Source organism: Aegilops tauschii, chromosome 4, assembly GCF_002575655.3.
Source record: "Aegilops tauschii subsp. strangulata cultivar AL8/78 chromosome 4, Aet v6.0, whole genome shotgun sequence".
NCBI lineage: Eukaryota > Viridiplantae > Streptophyta > Magnoliopsida > Poales > Poaceae > Aegilops > Aegilops tauschii.
In genome coordinates this window covers 489,191,636-489,218,650 of record NC_053038.3, presented here as the reverse complement: position 1 = coordinate 489,218,650, position 27,015 = coordinate 489,191,636, and the positions used below count along the sequence as shown (strand labels likewise).

The 27,015-nt window shown below is 46.3% G+C and overlaps 1 protein-coding gene across 1 annotated transcript; it reads left to right on the top strand.

Annotated features, from left to right (window-relative positions):
- The first annotated feature begins 2,033 nt into the window (after positions 1-2,033).
- Positions 2,034-3,771, top strand: LOC109745935 (inorganic phosphate transporter 1-2-like). Its single transcript, XM_020305048.4, has one exon. It carries the CDS (start codon positions 2,076-2,078, stop codon positions 3,639-3,641), a length of 1,566 nt encoding a protein of 521 aa, XP_020160637.1. The 5' UTR covers positions 2,034-2,075; the 3' UTR covers positions 3,642-3,771.
- The last annotated feature ends 23,244 nt before the right edge of the window (positions 3,772-27,015 follow it).

Here is a 27,015-nt window from a genome sequence, read left to right as displayed (position 1 = left end):
TTTTTGAAAAGAAGTCAAAGGGGGATTTTCTTTTTTTTTGGAATTTTTCTCACAAGTAAAATGGAAGGTCAAGTTTATTTCAAAAATAGTTTCAGAATTTTTTGACTTTTTGTTGAATTACTAATTATTATTTTTCATATAGGGTGTAGATACGCCCAGAGAACCAAACGTCCGCTTCCGCACCCTTTATAATTATAATTATAACTGTATTATCGTGGGGACCAACACCGTGTGAAAGCTGTGTATACTGCAAATTAGTACTACAAACTAGTGACAAGTTGGCAAGGTTCCACCGCATAATCGGATCTTCACATATTTTTCTCCCGCCGAGAATGTTTTAAATAAGCTAAGTACTGTCTGCATCAGGTTCTGGCCTCACGATGATCTAATGCCGCAGCTATATTATGAGCTGTGATTCGCCGGACCGATTGCAATTTGGCAAAGAGAAACGAAGAAAGTGGGAGGATGCAAGACAACAATTTAAATAGTACGGAGCACGGCTTTCAATGCTGTGCTCTTGCTGCTTAATCTGCATATGTTTAGGAGTAGTTTGTTACAAAAAACTGTTTAGTACTTTAGTTTATATTTCAGATGACCAATGTTTATATGGCTGCTGTTGCTATTTGTACTGAGCGTCGTCTGAATTCTGAAGTTATTTTCCTTTGTTTCTGTGACAACTATTTCATGCACCAAAATTTCTTCATGTTTCCTATGTTAGAACCAAAGATTAAAATCGCGGGCAAAGGGAAATAGCGGAAGGAAAGTTTGCCGCGATCGTTAAGGAAGAAACGGCGCGATCTCCGGCGATTGCGGCGCGATCTCCCGCGATTCTGGGAAGGAATTAAATCGCGGGGCTGATTTCACGCGGAGATAGCGGCGTGATAGCGGTCTTTTCGCCCGCGATTTAAAACTTTGTTAGAACCAAACAACTTTTAATACATATCCCTTGTTTGCAGTTCATGTAGAATTCAAGTCAAATAACACAAAGTACAAGACATGTTTAACACCATCCACCTAATCCTTCAAAAAAATTTCCTAATCCTTTAAGAAAATTTCTACGTTTTTCCTGTGCTAGAACCAAGCAATTTTTATGCAGATTCCCGTGTTCTCTATTCATGTAGAACTCAAAATTGTATGGCATCGCAATTCTACATTTTTGGCTATGCATTTTTAGTATCACGTGGACCAACGAGACCCTTAATCTGTATGTTTATTTGCTTGTATACTATATAAAAAACTATCAATGTTTTGAAACATGTGGGTGCTGCATTCTATTTTGTTCTGAAACGTATCTGAATTCTGAAATTGGGTTTAGCAAGCGTTGAAGAACAATTTCAAACATCGTATTTGTATGACAAGCTATCTCAGAAATACTGAAAAGACCGTATGTGGCTATGTCTGGAGGACCTAGCACTGCATATCCATTTATCATCAAAATTCTGTATTTTCTTGCTTTCCTCTGGCCTACTGAAACCGGCGGTGCGCTTACCTTCTTCCTGCCATACCATGTAGGTACGGAGGAGAGACAAATTAACTCCATCTTTCAAGAAAGTCACAAAATCCATGGTTGTAGTGAGAACATAAGATACAGATCATCGTATGATCTTGACCTTTTCTCCCAAAGCTTGCTTGTGTCTGTACATTCTGTTCCTTTCAGGTATATTCCCAGCATAACCATGATCTGGTTTCAGTATTTTTATCCCCACAATTCTATAGTACCGAAACTCAAAGGTCAAACCTGAAAACTAAATGTTGGCATTTCTTAACAATCCTTCTAATAATAGAAATGCACATAGCTGTAGCTCTCAAGGCAAGACATTTGACTCTACGTATATTTTTGTAAGAACCATCCTGATATGTACAATCCGTTGTACTTGTAAGCGATGCCGTAATAGGCAATTTTATACTTACAACTAGCAATGTTGGATTGGCATACCACAATATTGTATGTCTTCACCCTGGATTATGCCTGCTATATATACGTATTAGAAGCACCGTACAAAGCACACAAACAAGAGAGAACCAGAAGAAGTACAGAAGGGGGCAGAAGTTTAGTTGAGAGATCGCCGGCGGCCATGGCGACTGAACAGCTCAACGTGTTGAAAGCACTCGATGTTGCCAAGACGCAACTGTACCATTTCAAGGCGGTCGTGATCGCCGGCATGGGCTTCTTCACGGACGCCTACGACCTCTTCTGCATCGCCCTCGTCACCAAGCTGCTGGGGCGCATCTACTACACCGACCCTGCCCTCAACGAGCCCGGCCACCTCCCGGCAAACGTGTCGGCCGCCGTGAACGGCGTGGCCCTATGCGGCACACTTGCCGGCCAGCTCTTCTTCGGCTGGCTCGGTGACAAGCTCGGCCGCAAGAGCGTCTACGGCTTCACGCTCATCCTCATGGTCCTCTGCTCCATCGCGTCCGGGCTCTCGTTTGGACACGAGGCCAAGGGCGTAATGGGGACGCTATGTTTCTTCCGCTTCTGGCTTGGCTTCGGCGTCGGCGGCGACTATCCTCTGAGCGCCACCATCATGTCGGAATATGCTAACAAGAAGACCCGCGGCACCTTTATCGCCGCTGTGTTTGCCATGCAGGGGTTTGGCATCCTATTTGGTACCATTGTCACGATCATCGTCTCGTCCGCATTCCGACATGCATTCCCTGCACCGCCATTCTACATTGACGCCGCGGCGTCCATTGGCCCGGAGGCCGACTACGTGTGGCGCATCATCGTCATGTTCGGCACCATCCCGGCCGCCCTGACCTACTACTGGCGCATGAAGATGCCCGAAACTGCGCGGTACACAGCACTCATCGCCGGCAACACGAAGCAAGCCACATCAGACATGTCCAAGGTGCTCAACAAGGAGATCTCAGAGGAGAATGTGCAGGGTGAGCGGGCCACTGGTGATACTTGGGGCCTCTTCTCGCGACAGTTCATGAAGCGCCACGGGGTGCACTTGCTAGCGACCACAAGCACTTGGTTCCTGCTCGATGTGGCCTTCTACAGCCAGAACCTGTTCCAAAAGGACATCTTCACCAAGATCGGGTGGATCCCGCCGGCCAAGACTATGAATGCATTGGAGGAGTTGTACCGCATCGCCCGCGCCCAAGCGCTCATCGCGCTCTGCGGCACCGTGCCCGGCTACTGGTTCACCGTCGCCTTCATCGACATTATTGGGAGGTTTTGGATCCAGCTCATGGGATTCACCATGATGACCATTTTCATGCTCGCAATCGCCATACCTTACGACTACTTGGTGAAGCCAGGGCACCACACCGGCTTCGTCGTGCTCTACGGGCTCACTTTCTTCTTCGCCAACTTCGGCCCCAACAGCACAACCTTCATTGTGCCAGCCGAGATCTTCCCTGCGAGGCTCCGGTCCACATGCCACGGTATCTCTGCTGCTACCGGTAAGGCGGGCGCGATCATCGGCGCGTTCGGGTTCCTGTATGCGTCGCAGGACCAGAAGAAGCCCGAGACCGGCTACTCACGGGGAATCGGCATGCGCAACGCACTCTTCGTGCTCGCAGGCACAAATTTCCTGGGCCTGCTCTTTTCCCTGCTGGTGCCGGAGTCCAAGGGCAAGTCGCTGGAGGAGCTCTCCAAGGAGAACGTCGGCGACGATGGCATCGAAGCTTAGGCTGGTGTACATCCGGAGACACAGAGTCATGCACAAGTGTTTGCTTTTTCATTGCAGCGTTTCTTTTCTTCTGTGTGGTCGCTTGCTGAATTTGTGGGGTCGCTTGCCGTACGTGTGTAGCTGTTGCATTTTTGTGGTGGTGCTCTGTATTCATTTGTAAAGAATTGCCAATAAAATATCCCGTTCATTTGATTTGATTCCAAGTGATCACCTGTTGCATGCAAGACGAGCTTTCTGAAATGTTTGGCCTGGAAGAAAGATATAGGATTCCAGAGAAAAAAAATCTCTTCACAAAATCGAAGTAATTTGCAAACAAATTACCACATCAAATCCCCTACAAGTTTATGCGCTGCTGGCTACCCGCTCGCTGAGGCCTCTGCCGCTCGCGCCTCACTGCCATGTGGGCCCACGCTGGCGTTGGTTGGCTAAGGGTTTGAAGAAAAAAATCTCTCCACGACTCCTCTCCCGTGCGCATCGAACATGCAGGCCCACGCCACAGCATTCTGCGCACGCTCGATCCCATGTGGCCCAGCAGCCACCATGACCGAGCTCCTCACCCTTGGCCAAAAGTTTTTTCCTTGAATTCCCACTGCCACTACTTTCATACAGCTGCGCGCGCTTGCCGTGGTGTTCTTGCCGGACTTGGGATGCATAACGGCGGCCACGATTATGCCGGGTTCCTGCGATCTTGGAGCCGCCGTCATCCCCCACAACAAGTACCCCGTCCGGTCACCCCATTACTGGAAAAAGCTCTATAGGCAAACTATAAATAGTGACGGGCAGGACATGTTACCCACTATGGTTACTTTTTCAAAAGAGCAGTGGCGGGTACCTGGACCTGCCCGTCACAGTTACGGCATGCTTGTGGCGGGCGCTGGCCAGCACCCGCCGCAGTTAGGCTCCTACAAATATTCCCGCTAGATGGAAACTGTAGTGGCGAGTGCCGACCTAGTGCCCGCCACTAGCTTGTGGATAAGTAGTGACGGGTTTTGCTAGGCGCCCGTCACAACTATATTTTGGTAAGCACACCAAATAAATCAAAATTTGGAAATGTTTGTTGTGGCGGGTGCTTGTGCTGGCCCACCATTGCTCTCGAAGGACAGTTCCCCTTCCGCGTCTGCCCAGCAACCGTCCACAAAACTTTCATTTCCACCGTTTCATCTTTCTCTCTGTTATTTCCTCTCCCTCGTCCCCTTTCTCGCCATCATGCGCTTTGACCGCCGCCCCATCCCTCCAACCAACCGGCGGCGCCTTCCACGCTCCCGACGCCGTGAGCGCCGCTGGATCTGCTCGTCGTTGCGTTGTCCGCCTCGACCGCCGTCGCGCCGTTCTCCGCCTCGACCGCGCGCAGCCCCCGTCCTCCGCCTCGATCGCCGCCGCCCTCCTCTGCCACGACCACCGCCTCGACCGCTGCCCTCGACCGTTGCCTCGACCGCCGCCGCCGTCCTCCGCCTCGACCGCCGTCGCATCCGCAGCCAAAAAAGCGGCCAACGGTATACTACATCTTCATGACTAAATTACGCTCTAGGGTTTAGAATTTGCATCTTATTAATTTGTAGATTAACTAGTTGTACATCATATAAGAGAGCGAGAAGCACATCGGCAGGAGTAGTACTAAATAATTGAAATAGCTCTTTTTCGTATCGGTAGGTGTTCGAATATTTGGAACATTGCTAAATATGACAAGTGGCAATTATGTCTGAATTTTCTTACATATGAGAAGTGCATGGGCTTCATGTTATTCACAGGAATTTGAAAAGGAGTGACAAAGTTTTTGCGAAACATTTCATTTCCATTTCGCCAAATTTCTTTCACTCCATACGCAAGTGCATGGGTTTTGAAAATGAGTGCCAACATTTTGATGAAACGTTGATTAACTTCCGTTTCATCAAATTTCTAGTACTCAAAATATGTTTAATATTCAGCAAAGGTCATGCCAAATTTTCTCGAACCCTTCTTAGTCACTTCCTCTCAAAATTACAATTAATAAGTGCTTCATAATGATTATTAGGGATCATGAGGTGTAAGATCTGCCATATCTGCAAATGTCCATGTATGGACAGTGTGGATACTACAGTAGATTTCGGATTATTCTTGATGAACGGAATTCAAAAATCAGTGGTAAGAGTCTTTAACCTCAACTAATACTTAAACCATTTGTATAATTATTGTACTGACTTTATTGTTAATGATGACCTGCTACATAGTGTATCCCATGCAACATAAGGGTTGACTTCAACAATTTATACGGTAACGTTATGTACTTTGACGATGATATGGGGCGCACATTCGAACTGGATGTGCGTAAACGGAAGGATAGAACCATCATATATGGCGATGGATGGGAGCAGTACATTGCACAGAATAATTTCATCGGAGGAGAGCACATATCCTTTTCCATGAATGGAGAGGTCAACAGGTTAAGGACAATGTATTTCTGTAGCGATGACGATGGCGATGACCAGGATCATGATGATAGCTAGGATCAACAGGATGATGGAGACAGACAAGATGACGAGGGCAGCCGTGAAGATGAGGACATATCGGATCATGATGACACCCAGAATGACGAGGATGAGCAAGATGATGACGATGAGGAAGATGATGACGACAAGGAAGATGTTGACGATGGTCCTTTCAGTTCAGCAATGATGAGACCCTGAATGTTACCGCGATGTTATCGTCGAGTGTGGTCTTCGTTGGGAAGACCTTTGTGCACTGTTTAACAAAAACCAACTGAAGGAAATATGCCCTAGAGGCAATAATAAAGTTATTATTTATTTCCTTATATCATGATAAATGTTTATTATTCATGCTAGAATTGTATTTACCGGAAACTTAGTACATGTGTGAATACATAGACAAAACAGAGTGTCCCTAGTATGCCTCTACTTGACTAGCTTGTTTATCAAAGATGGTTATATTTCCTGACCATAGACGTGTGTTGTCATTTGATGAACGGGATCACATCATTAGGAGAATGATGTGATGGACAAGACCCATTCGTTAGCTTAGCATTATGATCGTTATAGTTTCATTGCTACTGCTTTCTTCATGACTTATACATGTTCCTCTAACTATGAGATTATGCAACTCCCGAATACCGGAGGAACACCTTGTGTGCTATCAAACGTCACAACGTAACTGGGTGATTATAAAGATGCTCTACAGGTGTCTTCGAAGGTGTTTGTTGGGTTGGCATAGATCGAGATTAGGAATTGTCACTCCGTGTATCGAAGAGGTATCTTTGGGCCCTCTCGGTAATGCACATCACTATAAGCCTTGCAAGCAATGTGACTAATGACTTAGTTGCGAGATGATGCACTACGGAATGAGTAAAGGGACTTGCCGGTAACGAGATTGAACTAGGTATAATGATACCGACGATCGAATCTCGGGCAAGTAACATACCGATGACAAAGGGAACAACGTATGTTGTTATGCGGTCTGACCGATAAAGGTCTTCGTAGAATATGTAGGAGCTAATATGAGCATCCAGGTTCCGCTATTGGTTATTGACCGGAGATGTGTCTCGGCCATGTCTACATAGTTCTCGAACCCGTAGGGTCCGCACGCTTAACGTTCGATGACGATTTGTATTATGAGTTATGTGATTTGAGGTACCGAAGTTTGTTAGGAGTCCCGGATGAGATCACGGACATGACGAGGAGTCTCGAAATGGTCGAGAGGTAAAGATTCATATATAGGACGATGGTATTTGGACACCAGAAGTGTTCCGGGTGATACCGGGTCACCGGAAGGGGTTCCGGGCAACCCCCGACAAAGATATGGGCTTAATGGGCCAAGTAAAGGAACACACCAGCCCACTAGGGGCTGGTGCGCCCCCTATAGGGCTAGCCACGTGGGGAGAAAGGGAAAGGAGAGGAGGAAAAGGAAAGTATGAAGTAGGACTCCTACTTCCTTCCCCTCCCCCCTCCTTCCTTTCCCCTTTGTCCAAATATGGTAAGGGGGGCCGAATTGGACTAGGGGCCCAAGTAGGATTCCTCCTACTTGGGTGCGCCCTAGGCTGCCTTCCTCCCTCTCCCTCCTTTATATACGTGGGGAGGGCACCCCTAGAACACACATAAATTGTTCCTAGCCGTGTGCGGCGCCCCCTCCACAGTTAACACCTCGGTCATATCGTCGTAGTGCTTAGGCGAAGCCCTGCGCCGGTAAATTCATCATCACCGTCGCCACGCCGTCATGCTGACGAAACAATCTCCCTCGGCCTCAACTGGATCAAGAGTACGAGGGACGTCATCGAGCTGAACGTGTGCTGAACACGGAGGTGCCGTACGTTCGGTGCTAGGATCGGTCGGATCGTGAAGACGTACGACTACATCAACCGTGTTGATAAAACGCTTCCGCTTTCGGTCTACGCGGGTACGTGGACACACTCTCCCCGCTCGTTGCTATGCTTCTCCTAGATAGATCTTGCATGATCATAGGAAATTTTTGAAATTACTGCGTTCCCCAACAGTGGTATCACAACCAGGTATATGCGTAGATGTTATATGCACGAGTAGAACACAAAGAGTTGTGGGCGATAATAGTCATACTGCTTACCAGCATGTCATACTTTGATTCGGCGGCATTGTTGGATGAAGCGGCCCAGACTGACATTACATGACCGCGTTCATGAGACTGGTTCTACCGACATGCTTCGCACACAGGTGGCTAGTGGGTGTCTGTTTCTCCAGCTTTAGTTGAATCGAGTGTGACTACGCCCGGTCCTTGCTGAAGGTTTAAACAGCACACTTGATTTAAAATCGTTGAGGTTTTTGATGCGTAGGTAAGAACGTTTCTTGCTAAGCCTGTAGCAGCCACGTAAAACTTGCAACAACAAAGTAGAGGACGTCTAACTTGTTGTTGCGGGGCATGTTGTGATGTGATATGATCAAGACGTGATGATATATAATTTGTTGTATGAGATGATCATGTTTTGTAAAAGTTATCGACAACTGGCAGGAGCCTTATGGTTGTCGCTTTATTGTATGAAACAATCGCCATGTAATTTCTTTACTTTATCACTAAGCGGTAGCGATAGTCGTAGAAGCAATAGTTGGCGAAATGACAACGATGCTACGATGGAGATCAAGGTGTCGCGCCGGTGATGATGGAGATCATGACGATGTTTCGGTGTTGGAGATCATGAGCACAAGATGATGATGGCCATATCATGTCACATATTTTGATTGCATGTGATGTTTATCTTTTATGCATCTTATTTTGCTTAGTACGGCGGTAGCATTATAAGATGATCCCTTACTAAATTTCAAGGTATAAGTGTTCTCCCTGAGTATGCACCGTTGCTACAGTTCTTCGTGCTGAGACACCACGTGATGATCGGGTGTGATAAGCTCTATGTTCACATACAACGGGTGCAAGCCAGTTTTGCACATGCAGAATACTCGGGTTAAACTTGACGAGCCTAGCATATGCAAATATGGCCTCGGAACACTGAGACCGAAAGGTAGAACGTGAATCATATAGTAGATATGATCAACATAGTGATGTTCACCATTGAAAACTACTCCATCTCACGTGATGATCAGACATGGTTTAGTTGATATGGATCACGTGATCATTTAGATGACTAGAGGGATGTCTATCTAAGTGGGAGTTCTTAAGTAATATGATTAATTGAACCTTAATTTATCATGAACTTAGTCCCGATAGTATTTGCATATCTGTGTTGTAGATCAATAGCTCGCGTTTAGCTCCCCTATTTTATTTTTGATATGTTCCTAGAGAAAACTAAGTTGAAAGACGATAGTAGCAATGATGCAGACTAGGTCCGTAATATGAGGATTATCCTCATTGCTGCACAGAAGAATTATGTCCTTGATGCACCGCTAGGTGACAGACCTATTGCAGGAGTATATGCAAGCGTTATGAACGTTTGGCAAGCTCGATATGATGACTACTTGATAGGTTAGTGCACCATGCTTTACGGCTTAAAACCGAGACTTCAAAAACATTTCGAACGCCATGGAGCATATGAGATGTTCCAAGAGTTGAAATTAGTATTTCAGACTCATGCCCGTGTCGAGAGGTATGAGGCCTCTGACAGTACTTTGCCTACAAGATGGAGGAGAATAGCTCAACCAGTGAGCATGTTCTCAGATTGTCTGGGTACTACATTCGCTTGAATCAAGTGGGAGTTAATCTTCCAGATAATATAGTGATTGATAGTGTTCTCTAGTCACTATCACCAAGATACTAGAACTTCGTGATGAACTATAATATGCAAGGGATGACGAAAACGATTCTCGAGCTCTTCGCGATGCTGAAATCGGCGAAGGTAGAAATCAAGAAAAAGCTTCAAGTGTTGATGGTTGACAAGACCACTAATTTCAAGTAAAAGGGAAAAGGCAAAGAAAGGGAACTTCAAGAAGAATGGCAAGCAAGTTGACCACTCCCATGAAGAAACCTAAAGCTAGACCCAAGCCTGAAACTGAGTGCTTCCACTGCAAAAGGAAATGGTCACTGGAGTGGAACTGCCCTAGATACTTGGCGGATAAGAAGGATGGCATAGTGAACAAAGGTATATTTGATATACATGTTATTGATGTGTACTTTACTAGAGTTTATAGCAACCCCTCGGTATTTGATACTGGTTCAGTTGCTAAGAGTAGTAACTCGAAACGGGAGTTGTAAAATAAACAGAGACTAGTTAAGGGCGAGGTGATGATGTGAGTTGGAAGTGATTCCAAGGTTGATAAGATCACGATCGCACACTCCCTTTACCTTCGGGATTAGTGTTGAACCTAAAATAAATGTTATTTGGTGTTTGCATTGAGCATGAATATGATTGATCATGTTTATTGCAATACGGTTATTCATTTAAGTCAAAGAATAATTATTGTTCTATTTACATGAATAAAACCTTCTATGGTCATACACTCAATATAAATTGTTTATTGAATCTCGATCGTAGTGATACACATATTCATAATATTGAAAGCCAAAAGATACAAAGTTAATAATGATAGTGCAACTTATATGTGGCACTACCGTTTAGGTCATATTGGTGTAAAACGCATGAAGAAACTCCATGCTGATGGACTTTTGTAATCACTTGATGCTTGTGAACCATGCCTCATGGGCAAGATGACTAAGACTCCGTTCTCCGGAACAATGGAGCAAGCAACTGACTTATGGGAAATAATACATACTGATGTATGCGGTCCGATGAGTATTGAGGCTCACGGCGGGTATCATTATTTTTTGACCTTCACAGATGATTTCAGCAGATATGAGTATATCTACTTGATGAAACATAAGTCTGAAACATTTGAAAAGTTCAAAGAATTTCAGAGTGAAGTGGAAAATCATCATAACAAGAAAATAAAGTTTCTACGATCTGATCGTGGAGGTGAATATTTGAGTAATGAGTTTGGTCTTCACTTGAAACAATGTGGAATAGTTTCGCAACTCATGCCACCTGGAACACCACAGCGTAATGGTGTGTCTGAACGTCGTAACCGTACTTTATTAGATATGGTGCGATCTATGATGTCTCTTACCGATTTACCACTATCGTTTTTGGGTTATGCATTAGAGACAGCTGCATTCACGTTAAATAGGGCACCATCTAAATCCGTTGAGACGACACCATATGAACTGTGGTTTGGCAAGAAACCTAAGCTGTCGTTTCTTAAAGTTTGGGGTGGCGGTGCTTATGTGAAAAAGTTTCAATCTGATAAGCTCGAACCCAAATCGGAGAAATGTGTCTTCATAGGATACCCAAAGGAGACTGTTGGGTACACCTTCTATCACAGATCCGAAGACAAGATATTCGTTGCTAAGAATGGATCCTTTCTAGAGAATTCCCTCGAAAGAAGTGAGTGGGAGGAAAGTAGAACTTGATGAGGCAATTGTACCTTCTCCCGAATTGGAAAGTAGTTCATCACAGAAATCAATTCCAGCGATTCCTACACCAATTAGTGAGGAAGTTAATGATGATGATCATGACACTTAAGATCAAGTTACTACCGAATCTCGTAGGTCAACTAGAGTACGTTCCGCATCAGAGTGGTATGGTAATCCTGTTCTGGACGTCATGTTACTAGACCATGACGAACCTACGAACTATGAGGAAGCGATGATGAGCCCTGATTCCGCAAAATGGCTTGAGGCCATGAAATCTGAGATGGGATCCATGTATGAGAACAAAGTATGGACTTTGATTGACTTACCCGATGATTGGCGAGCCATTGAGAATAAATGGATCTTCAAGAGGAAGACGGACGCTGATAGTAGTGTTACTATCTACAAAGCTCGAATTGTCACAAAAGGTTTTCGACAAGTTCAAGGTGTTGACTACGATGAGATTTTCTCACTCGCAGCTATGCTTAAGTCTGTCCGAATCATGTTAGCAATTGCCACATTTTATGAAATCTGGCAAATGGATGTCAAAACTGCATTCCTTAATGGATTTCTTAAAGAAGAGTTGTATGTGATGCAACCAAAAGGTTTTGTCAATCCTAAAGGTGCTAACAAAATGAGCAAGCTCCAGCGATCCATATATGGACTGGTGCAAGCATCTCGGAATTGGAATATACGCCTTGATGAGTTGATCAAAGCATATAGCTTTATACAGACTTGCGGTGAAGCCTATAATTACAAGAAAGTGAGTGGGAGCACTACAGCCTTTTTGATAAGTATATGTGAATGACATATTGTTGATCGGAAATGATGTAGAATTTTCTAGAAAGCATAATGGAGTACTTGAAAGGAGTTTTTCAAAGAAAGACCTCGGTGAAGCTGCTTACATATTGAGCATTAAGATCTATAGAGATAGATCAAGACGCTTGATAAGTTTTTTCAATGAGTACATACCTTGACAAGATTTTGAAGTAGTTCAAAATAGATCAGTAAAAAGGAGTTCTTGCCTGTGTTGCAAGGTGTAAAGTTGAGTAAGACTCAAAACCCGACCACGGCAGAAAATAGAAAAGGAGAATGAAAGTCATTCCCTATGCCTCTGCCATAGGTTCTATAAAGTATGCTATGCTGTGTACCAGACCTATTGTGTACCTTGCCATGAGTTTGGCAAGGAGATACGATAGTGATCCAGGAGTGGATCACTGGACAGCGGTCAAGGTTATCCTTAGTTACCAAAGAGGACTAAGGAAATATTTCTCGGTTATGGAGGTGATAAAGAGTTCTTCGTAAAGAGTTACGTCTATGCAAGCTTTGACACTGACCCGGATGACTCTGGGTCTCAATCTGGATACATATTAAAAGTGGGAGCAATTAGCTAGAGTAGCTCTGTGCAGAGCATTGTAGACATAGAAATTTGCAAAATACATACGGATCTGTATGTGGCAGACCCGTTGACTATAATTCTCTCACAAGGAAAACATGATCACACATAAGTACTCTTTGGGTGTTAATCACATAGCGATGTAAACTAGATTATTGACTCTAGTAAACCCTTTAGGTGTTGGTCACATGGCGATGTGAACTATGGGTGTTAATCACATGGTGATGTGAACTATTGGTGTTAATCACATGGCGATGTGATCTAGATTATTGACTCTAGTGCAAGTGGTAGACTGAAGGAAATATGCCCTAGAGGCAATAATAAAGTTATTATTTATTTCCTTATCTCATGATAAATGTTTATTATTCATGCTAGAATTGTATTAACCGGAAACTTAGTACATGTGTGAATACATAGACAAAACAGAGTGTCCCTAGTATGCCTCTACTTGACTAGCTTGTTTATCAAAGATGGTTATGTTTCCTGACCATAGACATGTGTTGTCATTTGATGAACGGGGTCACATCATTAGGAGAATGATGTGATGGACAAGACCCATTCGTTAGCTTAGCATTATGATCGTTATAGTTTCATTGCTACTGCTTTCTTCATGACTTATACATGTTCCTCTGACTATGAGATTATGCAACTCCCGAATACCGGGGGAACACCTTGTGTGCTATCAAACGTCACAACGTAACTGGGTAATTATGAAGATTCTCTACAGGTGTCTCCGAAGGTGTTTGTTGGGTTGGCATAGATCGAGATTGGGATTTGTCACTCCGTGTATCGGAGAGGTATCTTTGGGCCCTCTCGGTAATGCACATCACTATAAGCCTTGCAAGCAATGTGACTAATGAGTTAGTTGCGAGATGATGCACTATGGAACGAGTAAAGAGACCTGCCGGTAACGAGATTGAACTAGGTATAATGATACCAACGATCGAATCTCGGGCAAGTAACATACCGATGACAAAGGGAACAACGTATGTTGTTATGCGGTTTGACCGATAAAGATCTTCGTAGAATATGTAGGAGCCAATATGAGCATCCAGGTTCCGCTGTTGGTTATTGACCGGAGATGTGTCTCAGCCATGTCTACATAGTTCTCGAACCCGTAGGGTCCGCACGCTTAACATTCGATGACGATTTGTATTATGAGTTATGTGATTTGAGGTACTAAAGTTTGTTCGGAGTCCCGGATGAGATCACAGACATGACGAGGAGTCTCTAAATGGTTGAGAGGTAAAGATTCATATATAGGACGATGGTATTTGGATACCGGAAGTGTTCCGGGTGACACCGCGTCACCGGAAGGGGTTCCGGGCAACCCCCGGCAAAGATATGGGTTTAGTGGGCCAAGTAAAGGAACACACCAGCCCACAAGGGGCTGGTGCGCCCCCTATAGGGCTAGCCACATGGGGAGAAAGGGAAAGGAGAGGAGGGAAAGGAAAGTATGAAGTAGGACTCCTACTTCCTTCCCCTCCCCCCTCCTTCCTTCCCCCCTTGTCCAAATATGGTAAGGGGGGGGGGCGAATTGGACTAGGGGCGCAAGTAGGATTCCTCCTACTTGGGCGCGCCCTAGGCTGCCTCCCTCCCTCTCCCTCCTTTATATATGTGGGGAGGGCACCCCTAGAACACACATCAATTGTTCCTAGCTGTGTGCGGCGCCCCCTCCAGAGTTAACACCTCGGTCAATCGTCGTAGTGCTTAGGCGAAGCCCTGCGCCGGTAACCTCATCATCACCGTCGCCACGCCGTCGTCCTGACAAAACTCTCCCTCGGCCTCAACTGGATCAAGAGTATGAGGGACGTCATCGAGCTGAACGTGTGCTGAACATGGAGGTGCCGTACGTTCGGTGCTAGGATTGGTCGCATCGTGAAGACGTACGACTACATCAACCGCGTTGATAAAACGCTTCCGCTTTCGGTCTACGAGGGTACGTGGAAACACTCTCCCCGCTCGTTGCTATGCTTCTCCTAGATAGATCTTGCGTGATCGTAGGAAATTTTTGAAATTACTGCGTTCCCCAACACCAACGTCATAGAAAAAGTCATGGTGAGATGTTTTGTATTCTTTCATCTTTTTCTATTCATAACCAAGTATGTTGAGATGTCTAACATTGCATGCTCTCTATTTTCTCTTAATGATGGGGAGTTCAGAAGTTACCTATGAAGATATTTTCCAGAGTGGACATCCCCGCCGTCGGCATCGCTGGAGTACGCCATGGACCAACAGGGCGTATCACCAGCATTCAGTACAAGACAGAATCGGACGGACGCATATCCTTCTATGAGTCCGGCTGGCGGGAGTTCTTAACGGGAAAGAGAGAACTAAGGCTGGACACCCTTGTGATAATCACCATAAGGAAGAGCAACCGCAACGACTTTCAGATGATGGTTGTCATCGACCATGTTTAGAAATATGGTCTCAGTCATGAATATATGAGTAGCTGAATTGTTAGTTAATTAGTATGTTAAGATGGATGTGATACATTGATGTTTGTTTCTTGAGTTGAACAAATTCGAAGTGTTACTTAATTATTTGGTCATTTGTTTCCAAAATGATTCAGTTTGGTTCAGTTATATTGAGAATCATATGACTATGCCTTTTCGAATAATGTGCGTCTACCTGCAATGCCAACAATTGATATATTGTAGGTTATCTCTCCAGTGGCGCGCGCTATGGTAGAACCGCCACTGCTACAATGGTTTCTGCGGTGGGTAGGAACTATCACCCGCCACAGGAAGCAAAGTACCGCCCGCCACTGATGCGGTTATAGCAGTGGCAGGAGATCAGTGATGGACAGCCATGGGAGCCTGGCCCACCACTGCTGGCCTTTTCCCACCCGCCACTGCTAGGCATTCCTGCAGTTGTGCCCTGCACCATAAGCCGTGTGGTCAGGAACTTGAGGCCATCCGGACGTCATCCCCAGGTGGCTCCCCAGTCGCAGCATTATTTCTCTTGGCGGCGCCTGGCCTTGCCACAATGTTGGCAAGCATCGGACAGGCTTGCTGCATCAGAACCATGGGGCATGGCTTGCAGCGCTGGAGCCTGGCCTTGTAGTGGGCGGTGTTGCTATTGAGTAGGCCGTCTCCCCATGTTCCATCTTCCAGATGTGATGATCATGAACGCAACAAACGATGGCCGTCCTCTCGTGCAGCTCCAGCCCGCATCATATCTTTTTTTTTGGGGGGGACAACTGATAGCTCAACTTCTCACTATATCTTCATCATTTCTCTTAATACAATTTAAGTCATTTGTTAAAAATATTCGTACAAATATCTATACCTACCGATTCATTTGTGATGACGAGATCACTTTTGTTTCTGTCAAAAAAAATTCGCACACGAACATGTCACCGTGTACCCTCGATGCCGGGGAGAGGGGGATTGGTGGAATTGATGTTGTATTGCTTGAGCCTCGCGGGCATATATATAGGAGTTACATGATCACCTTGGAGTACAAGACAAGATAGAATAAATCCTATGTTATCCTATGCTTCCTAAATAATCATGATACTCAATATCCCCCGCATACACAACGGAAGCGACGCAGACGGTGAGACTGGAGAATAATCCGAAGGTAAGCCGACGGACATCCCCCCACAGTCGTAACGGATGAAGCATCGCGAAAGTTGTGGCTGGAGTGAAAACTGACGAGGTTACTCAAGCAAGGTGGTAGCCCTTTGTGCTGATGTCGATGTAGCCGAGAGCATAGGGAAGTGTAGTCGTGGTCGAGGTAGCCATGCGAGAGACGCCATGGTCGATGTCGAGTCGGGTTCGCCGATGTTGATGTAGTCATCGTGGAGCCGCGAGCGCAAGGAGGCGCCGAGTTAGTCATTGACGCAGTGGTGTCGAGGTAGTGGTGCGTCGGGAAGAAGAGGGTGTTGGTGAGGCGTGTGTCGGGTTTGCTAAGCCCGGGGACACGTCGTGGACGAAGGCACATGTCGGTGTTGCCAGCACCGGGCATGCATAGACGGACGAAGTCAACGTTGAGGAGGGGACGCTCCAGGCTTGCCAGACCCGGGGACACGTTGTGGACAAGGGAACGCGTCGGCGTTAACAACACTAAGCATGCGTAGAAGGGGGCCTGCACCAGCTATACGCCATGTCGAAGGCGCCAACAGAGGAGGATGCAACGATGTTTGCGGCTCCAGTCGACGTGGGATAGGAGGTGCCGATGTCGACCGCAGTTGTCGAAGTAAATGAAGTGGTTGTGGAAGATGACGACGACGCTAGTGATGAGCTAGTGCTGGACGTAGATGAAGAGGTGGACGGCGACGACAGCAGCGGCGGTGACAGAAGAAGAGCGGTTGTGGCAGCCTGTTAAGACGGGGGCTAGGTTACGAGCGTGTTGGCTGTGCTCGAAGTAGGCGAGGAAGAACCCGACAGCATGGCAAAGACCAGCACAGATAGTGGCGCTCCCACGCCTAGGGAAGCGGCGCGGCACATACCACGTTGAAGTCGACGCGCGGGGACGTTGAGTGGACCGTGTGTTGCAGCACTACGCCCCGAAGGGGCGACGCAGCGGCAGCGCAGGGGTCGGGACGAAGGTGAGGAAGACCTTAGGGCGGCGGCAGGGACAGCGTGCCACGCTCACTACAGCCAGATGGGGCGACGCAGTGGCAATGCGAGGGTCGGTGCAGCCACGGGGACAGCCTAGAGCAGACATTGTTTGGGCGGCGATGGATCACGGCCCGTGGCACTATGGCCCGATTGGGTGATGCAGCGGCAACGCCCGGGTCAGTGCAACTGCGGGAACGGCCTGGCTCGGGGCGGCGGTGTGGACCGGATGCCGTGGCACTACGGCCCGAAGGGGCGACGCAACAGCATCGCGCTGGTCGGAGCAGTCGCGGGGAGAACCATGGGGCGGTGACGCTGTGATCCGATGGGGTGACGCTAGGTCAGCCCGTTGTTTGATTGGTGGAGGTGCGCGCTATACTCGGACATGATCTTCATGGACCTACGAAGCTGCATGCAGATGGCAGATCAGACCAAAAACACAGCAAACGAGAGATCGAGAGGACGCAGACGAACAACGAGACACCCGCGATGTTCCCCCCGGTCGGACGTGCCAGAGGGACCCCACGACCATGAGGTAGTAGCTGCGTATGTCCGCACAGCCGGACGAGGCAAGAGTACTTAGGCCAACTTCAACGGACGATCCCAAATGGACGTTTGTTTTGTCCTAATTTCGTCTATTTGGGTATGGCAATGGGGCAGCGTCCGACCGTTTTCCTGGATGCACTGGTCGTGTGCCCAAAGCGCGGCCGCATCTCGTCTGGCTGAAGGCCCCATGACTATGCAAATAACCAAATAAATCAAACATTGCAATTAGTTATATGAAACAAATAGTTCCACATCCAAATAAAAAAATCAAATAGTTTTACAACTCAATCGAAATTGTCTTGAATAGATGGAAAGTAACATGAACCGATGCATCTACTGGTTGCCAATGTTAGTCTACATGTGCTCAACCAAGTCATCCTGGAGCTGCATACACTACCGCAGGATGCTGCTAACATGACACATGTATCACAGACCCTTCGACCAAAATGTGTCCGATGCATGAATCGCAATCGGTATTGTAATAAAACCAGCACCAATAAGACGAACTGTGTGCGATGGCAGAGACATCAAGCACGATTCAGACTTGAGGTGTGTGTGCGATACATGGCATATAGTTGATCCATATGAACTGTTTGGGATGAGTCAAAACAACAGAAATGGTCAGCCAGGTCAAGGAGTTTGCGATGAGCGAAAACAACACAAACGGTCAGCCAGATCAAGGTGTGTGCGATATATGGCATATAGTTCACTCGGGTGAACTATTTGTGATTGGCCAAAACAATAAAAATGGTCAGCCAGATCAAGGTGTGTACGATAGAAGGCATACAGTTCACTCGGATGAACTGTCTGTGATGAGCCAAAACAACCGAAATGGTTCAACTTAACAAGATGTGTGCGATATGCGGCAAGAAGGTCAGTAATCAGAAATGTGTGGGAAGACCAATAATAACACAAACGATTCCTGCTAATAAACCATGTGTGTTATGGGAAAACACGTGCTGGTATACAATTGTCAGCAATAGATGAAATCATCACCGACGGGTTCCGTAGTTTAGTCCATGTGCGATCGATGTGATTTTCTCTGTCCGCACAACATCTATGCTCTGTCTATAGAACAACAACATATATACTTATAAGAACATGAATGCATAACCAAATTGCACATCCAATTACATAAGTGTCTACACACATAACATTTGCACACACGAAAGTAAACAATTACATGCATACTAAACTAGGAGAAACGATCATCTAATAATCTACTTCTTGTTGTGACGACGCTTGCCATTGCCCTGCTTCCGGCTGGATCCCTGACCGTTTTGGGGAAGAAGGCACTTCCTCGTGTCAACGATCCGCCTGTACATCTCGTAGCTCATGTATGCCTCCTTGGCCGCGTACATTGCGTGAGCTTCGTCGTGTTTCTCCATCTAGACCAAGTGCCAGGTACACTTGTCCTTGTTGCAGGAATCATTCATGTCTCTGCAGTAGGGGTCGATGATAGCCTCGGCGAGGTGAACCAATGAGTCCTTCTCATGCTTCTTGCTGCCCTAGATCTTGTATCGGTCCTGGATGTCGACAAGATTTTAGCAGGCGATGCCCAAATTCTTGAGCACCTTTACATCGTTGGTGATGTCCACCGTAGCAAACTATAGTGGTGGCTGTTGACAAACCTGGTGAAGCGCTCGCAAGTCCTTGTGGCCAGGCAGTAGTGGTAGACGAGGTCATGATTGCGCACACACATCTAGGTGACGGTGACCTTGTGACGAGACCCGACACGAGCGCGGGTGTACTAGAGGTCGAACCTGGTCGCCTTGTACTTTCCGCAGCAAGCAACATATCCATAGTCTGGATGGAGTTCTCCACCCAGATTGGGTTGTTGGTGTACACCACCAAGAGCTCCGTGAACCTTCTGTGAGTGTCCACTATGGCATGCATGGTGAACTGTCGCTCGTCGTCAGCAGCCGCTGCGAGCGCCATTGGAGCCGCGTAGGATACACTCTCTATATTTGTCGTCGTCGGTGTGCTTCTTGCAATATTGGAGCGCGATCGAAAGGTTGAAGAGACACAAGGGTTAAATGGCTACTATAATAAATGGCGGTCGGACGGCCTGTAATCATCACGTCCTTTCAGCGTGTTCCTAGTGGAGGATTCCAGTGCACGCTTGAGCACCCCACAAGTGCTTTGTTTGACCACGCGTGGGCTCAAAGATGCGTCAAATGTATCGTTGGTGAGCCTATTCCTACGCAACCGTGCAAGCTTCCCGCCCGGCCCGTTTGGCCACGCGTTGGCTAGAAGAAGGGCCAATCATGGGCATTTATTGGAAAATGCTTTGCAAAAACAAAGTGTGTGGAATGACTTAAAGCAATGCACACGTTAGATAATAAGTTTACCCATGGGTGATGAGGTCAAAGTTACACAGACGAGTAATGATGGACACTCGACTGCGATAATTCTGCACTCTACAGAGCGCACAACTAAAGAAACCAACTGTGTACAATAGTGCAGAAGATTGTTGTCGAGTCGGCAATATAAATCGTTTGTGATGAGATCGACAGGGGAAACACATTTGAGAATGGTAAATAAAATCAAGTCCACTGAGGTCCAGATATTAATCGTCAATTGCATATTAAGGTCAAAATAGTACTACCAATATAGGAGTCTCATATGATGCCATTTTAACGATTGTACCACAAGAGCCCGAAATATTACAAGGATCAAATTCCAAAGTTAGAAGGCTCAAATTCGAAAATTACAAGGTTCAAACTGATATTAGAAATGAAATTCAGCACATGTAGCTACAGACGCCCGCGCTGATCAGTCGAACATGGACATATGAGAGATTCAAACTGACATTACAACTTGTTTCAAAACCTCAACATTTCTGCAAAGGGATCAACAACTGACAAGCCATGTATAGGCTTGACATAATGACTTCTGATTGATCTGTCAACTGAACTTCCAAAATTAAATTCAGCTTCTGCAGAGCCTTTTCCATTCTGCCGTAGCCGACGGCGCTCATCAGCAAACCATTCAGTTTTGCGAAATAAATGTAGGGAAAACCTCATTACCTTTAGCACCCTTGATCTCACAACAAAGAACCTGGCGAATATAATCTCCGGTAAGGTCCCTCGGTAGGAGTTCAAGGTAATTTCTGAGAGATGCAGTTCAAGGCATTCGATGTGATTGTTATATTGTATCACATTATCCACTACCGGGCCTAATCTTATCTGCAAAAGAAGAGAACGTATTAGTGCATGCCTACATGCAGTTTTGAAAATTATAGGCCTCTCAAATTTGCAGGATTTCTAAAATACACGAATAGAGTGACATGCCATCTTCGATCCTACATCATTAACATGGGCATTTGATTACATTCTTGAAAAACGTAAGCTTCTTCACAAGAGGTTGGAGTGGGTGGAAATTTTCCTACGAAAACTAGTACAGATGAATCCAAAGGAGAAATGCTTATGGATTGTAACCATATGAATCAAGCAACCACTATAGGAAAAAACATCTATGTACTGAAATCCTCCAAAATTCCTTCAGGAATCGTAGTATATTCGTCATTGTAAATTTGGGAAAAGGTACCAAAAATTGAACTCCCTTATGGTTAATATTTAACAAGAAAGGAGCATCACCTCGATATATTGCTTCTCCGGGCATGGAAAGCATCTCAGAAAACTGACAACCTGGTTCAGGTTGGGGCCGATAGATTCTAGTGCCAAGACCTTCGCCGTGCGTAGATATGGGGTCAAGCTTGTCGGAATCATTTTCTGGATGATAGACGAACATACATCTTCAAAATTAGAAAAAATGTTAACTTCAAGAAGGAGAAGAAGAAGGCGACTATTGTACCTGAACGGGTGTGGATCCAATAACAAGTTCGGAGAATTTGACAGACGAGTAGCCCACCACTGTCAATTACGGCGCAAAAATGACACTAATTCTTGTTGGACCTTGTTGATCAACTACAAGTAAAGGTGTGTCCCCAATGACCATACTGTGATACACCTTATGTGATCTCTTGTTGCAGCACTAGCAACACACATAAATTGTCCGAAGATTCATGGAGATGATGTGGAAGTTACTCAACCCATTAATCGCTTGAAGACCAAGGTACTCGAGTGTAGTACAACCGCGGAGCAGGCGCTCCATGTCATCCTTTGGGATGCAGACGGCAACGAGCTCAAGGTGCTTTAGTCAAGGGAGAAAAAGAGCGGGCGTGTCATTAATCGGGAGGAAATGGCAGTTCATGAACCTCGTGAGGCACAGCGTGGACGTGAGGCGGAGTGTAGACGGTGGTAGCCAGCGCATATGTCCATCATTAAAAGTAAGCTCCTCGAGCTGATCTAGGGTAGGGGGTCAGAACCACTCGTCAAGCTTGGCTCGGTACTTGCCGTTGGAATGAAACTTGCCCATGATAAGGCCTCTGATTGGGCCATGGTGCCTGCCGAGGATCTGGGACAATGCGTCCAAGCTTTTGCAATAGCCATGGCAGAGCTTGTGGATGTCGATGAGGTCGACAGGGGTGGAGTGCCATAGGGGGCGTCATCGCTGGGAAAGGAGGGTTGTCCGTGTGCAATATTTGATTAGGAGGAGGGAGATGATGGCAAACCCTAGATGACGATCTATTCTTAGCAAGAACGGTTCGTACTTCGGAGACCGTTCGAAGCTTCATTCCCAGTGGAGTCACCAAAAAGTGTGTTCGCACACGAACACATCACCGTGTACCCTTGATGCTGGGGGTGATGCACCGCAGCTCATGTTGAAGGAGACCCATCCGGAAGCGCGGTACGCAAGTAATCCAGCGGCACTTTATAGACCTGAAACCCCACACGCCCGGGAGGGACCCCGTCAGGGCGCGTGATAGCTATGGGCTGCCCTAGGTAGACCCGATCACCCCTAGGGCCTCGTGGATCGCCGCCCTACAAACGAAGAACGAACGAAGAATGAGAAGAAAAAGAAGAAGGGAAAAGGAAAAGATAAAAAAGTGATAAATTGATTAGTCGATTGTGTGTTGTTCAATCTCTCATCTATTTATGAGGAGGCTAGACTCACCATACAAGAAAATGACTCCAAATCTCGTCCAAATCCTTCCAAAATTAACCAAAGTCGGACTTACGAATATCTGAGACAACAGTTCGGTCTTTGTGTCCTACAATCCAAATACTATCTCGGATAAAGATGGGCCTAGAAGCAAATTTAAACTTTTCAACAAGAGGAATAACTTTTGTGTTGAACATTTTTCGATTCAAGGCCACCTTGTGGGCCGAATCGCTCGCGCGGCCCATGAGACATCACTCACACGGGTGTCTGATGCCCCAAACCATTTTTTAATCATGGTCAGTGTGCAGTGCATCGGCTTTTACTTTTCCATATGGCCTTGGGTTGAGACAAATTTTATATCAAATCAACCATTCGACAGGATGAAGATAATCCATGTAGGACACTACTTAATCTGAGGTCGTCTTGGAGGCGTAATCGGCCGAACAGTACTCTGAATACAAAAATCTTAGTACTTCGAGCGCAGCTTCGGCCCTCGAGATGAGATCAAATGGCAATGACCCTAACATCAAAGTTTCTTATTTTAGTGATACGGAACATTGTTATGTTGAGAACTTTTCCATATAAAGCCATCTTAATTAAGTGTTTGACCATGCCAAAATCTGGTGTCAACAAAAGCAAGGTAAATACTCCCTCTGTCACAAAATGTGAGATCATTTTTGACACATGAAACATGATTGTGTAAAAAATGGTGTTATATTTTTTGGGAAGGATGGAGTATTTTTAGATCATATATGTCTGTAGTCGGTCAAAGCTACAAACTTAATATAGATCTCTGAGTACTCTTAGACGTTGAGCTTTCATTCCCTACATACTGGGAGCTACAAAATTGACCATCTTATTATCAGAAAGTACGAGCGAGATTTATGCAAGCACACACACACACAGAGAGATATAGAGTTATCCACATAACATAAATACCCAAAAACGTATGCATGTTATTACTAAAATTCACCATAAACCAAAAGAGAATCAACATAATTGCTGGAGCTTTGTCCAACAGTTTTTGAAGTGACTAGCATGCTCCAAAGATGACAAGTAAGTTTGAGCTAGACGCCTTTTTTACTCTGAGATTAGCAATTCTATATTTTATGCATCACTGATGCCCAAAACAACTATAGTGGGCGTAGTAGAGCGCGCCATACCATCTACCGTCCTTCACGTAGCGTGGAAATTGGATACCTCACTCAGGGCTGAAACTTCCCTGTATGGCCCATGGCAAGCCATTATATTTTAAAATGATATGGAACATACGAGGAGCCACCATGTGTTTGACTGCAGTGAGACAGACGTAAAGCTCACCTCAAGCAGCCTCAGTAGTGGGTCGCCTATTTGATTTTTTTGGTTTGTACATCCTTTTGCTTCTGGATCGGTAAGCATGGACGAAACAACCAGGCTGATGGAGGAACTTGGTCTTCACGAGGAAGACCTTGATGATGTGGTGTTTGAGGATAAGAAAGCACCACCGACTACAAGATGGTTGGCTCTGGCTCTGAGTTCATATGGACAAGACTTATAGTCAGTTTTGGTTCTTCAAGAACATGCGGGCCGCATGGGATTTGGCACAGGATGTCAAGTTTCACCCCTTGAGGATAACCTATACATGCTCCAATTCTTCGGCTTAGGGGATTGTGAACGTGTCTTGCAAGAAGAACCATTGCACTTATGAGGCAACATTGTCATCATTGTCCCATATGATGGAGTAACTAAGCCAACGACGATCGCTCTGAATAGAGTTATTTATCCAAAACCTCTACAGTTGGGGCTAGGATAACAACTTGGTATAGATTTGTGTCAGAGCACAAAAAACCACCGAAATTGTGCCTAACGTGTAACGGGGAGAACTGATGCTGGGATTTGGTCGCAAAAACAGCCAAACCGGCAGGAAGGGCCTGCCTGTCTGAAGCACAAAACAATGTTGACTAGGTGAGGCAGCAGAGGAGATGTGGGCCCTGCCATTGACTACGTGTTCATCTTCATCCCATCTTTATTTCTTTGGAGCATTGCATCAAGCAGCTTGTGGGCGGTCGAGCCATCTCTGCCCATGCGAGCCGAGAGCTCCATTGCCATGGCAGTCGTGCCCCTGCTCAAGCTAGCCCGCGGGCCACCTCAGCCTCTTACCTGCACGTCATGAACCTTCAAATCCTACTTCCGCCCCCACCGGCATGGACGGCTGAGCCGAGAGCTCCATAGCCACCATGGCCACGACAACCGAGCCCTGTCCAAGCTAGACCACGGCCGCCTCAGGCCTGGCGTCAGTGTGCTGGCCTACGGGTAAGGCCAGGAAGGAGGCACAAATCCTGCGCTGCCTCCTGGACACGGTGACTGCGCTAGGCGGCGCGACGGAGTTCGCTGGCGAGTCCGCCATGGACGAGGACGAGCATTCCCTCACCTTCTTCTTCACTCAGACGTGCTCACGCATGGCATCGCCGCGTCCGAGCACGCATACGTGCTCAAGGTGAGCCACTCGCCACTTCCCCGCGTGGGCATGGCGTTGTGCCTTCTTCAGCGACCAGAGGATGAATGCATATAGAAGGTGCTCGATGGAATGCTCCATAATAAAAATGTTGTGAAGAACATGACTTTCTAGTCATCGACACATGGGGCCCACGTCTCATCTGCCACATTAGTCGGACAAATTGTTTGGTCTTTGCCACGTCAGCCCGACAGGTGGACCCAACGTGTCAGTTTCACTGTTTCCACAAGCAAATCAAACAATCAGTGATCTCCGTTATTCGTTAGGCGCCAATCTGGTGGTTTCTTGTGCCCTGAAACAAATATGGTACCAAGTTGTTACCCTTGCCCCAACTGTGATGGTTTTGGGTAAATAACTCCTCTGAATACAATTGACATATGGATTCAAATCCATGATGTCGTGGATCTTTATGCTCACCTTGTGTCCCCATTAGCCGTGAAGGTAGGAGAGGTTCTCTTTGCCGAAACAAATAGCCATGAATTCATGGGTAAATTCTACCGCGTGTGGGTGAGAATCGATGTCGAGAAGCCGCTGAAAACAGTTGTTTCTATGATCCGAGAAAGCAAAAGGCAGATCTACAACATCAAGTACGAGCGACTGCCAGATTGGTGTGCGGCCCGTGGGCACCTCGATCATGTATGCAAAGAACACAGGGATGGTACCCCTCAGACGCAGTGCTTGTTTTCAAAGAATCAGGGCCAACAGGTTCATGGCACCTGGTCGTGGACCTAGAGGTGACCGAGGGCGCAGCAAGACAAGGGGACGAGGACGTGGAAATGGTAGATGTGGGCTAGGAAGGACTATGCTCCGGATGACAGGAAGACGCAAAAGGTACAACCAACAGATTTTGATGATGATGCTATCATGGGTGATGCAGACGCCAACAGCAAGCGGGGCGCCGAACTGGCTAAACTTTAGGCAGACTTGCACGCCGTTCTGCCTCAAGCTGCTCTGAGCAACCAGCTAGCACTCATTCTGCCATATGTTCCACCTAGCCCATCCTCTAAACAGGACCCCAAGAAAGCTAGAACTAATTCTTCAGAATGAAACAACGGCAGGAAAGGCTCTGTCACTCACAAACATAATGATGCACTATCGGCGACCTCCCACGTGGAGGATTGCCGGGCACAATGAATCTCTTCTGTTTTAATTGTCATGGTATGGACAAAACCACGATAATTTGAGAGCTTCGTGATTTTGCAAGGCAATTTAACCTGGCTGTGTTTTGCATAGTTGAGACAAAAAAATTAAAAGCAGATGTCAAGAGCTTGGCTGGTAATTTAGGATTTGATCATTCTTATGTTGTAAGTAGCCCAGGCTGTAGTGGCGGGCTAGGTTTGTTTTGGAACAAAGGAATAAACATTGATGTGTTTGGTTACTCAAAGGACCACATTGATGACATTGTTACATCTCCGGGATATGATGATTGGAGACTAACTTGTATCTATGGTGAAGCCAAGTCAGTGAGTGCTACCGAACTTGGGATCTCTAAAA

What these genes read in the sequence shown, in the direction of transcription:
- LOC109745935 (XM_020305048.4), top strand. Translation starts at nt 2,076, where the DNA reads ATGGCGACTGAACAGCTCAACGTGTTGAAAGCACTCGATGTTGCCAAG.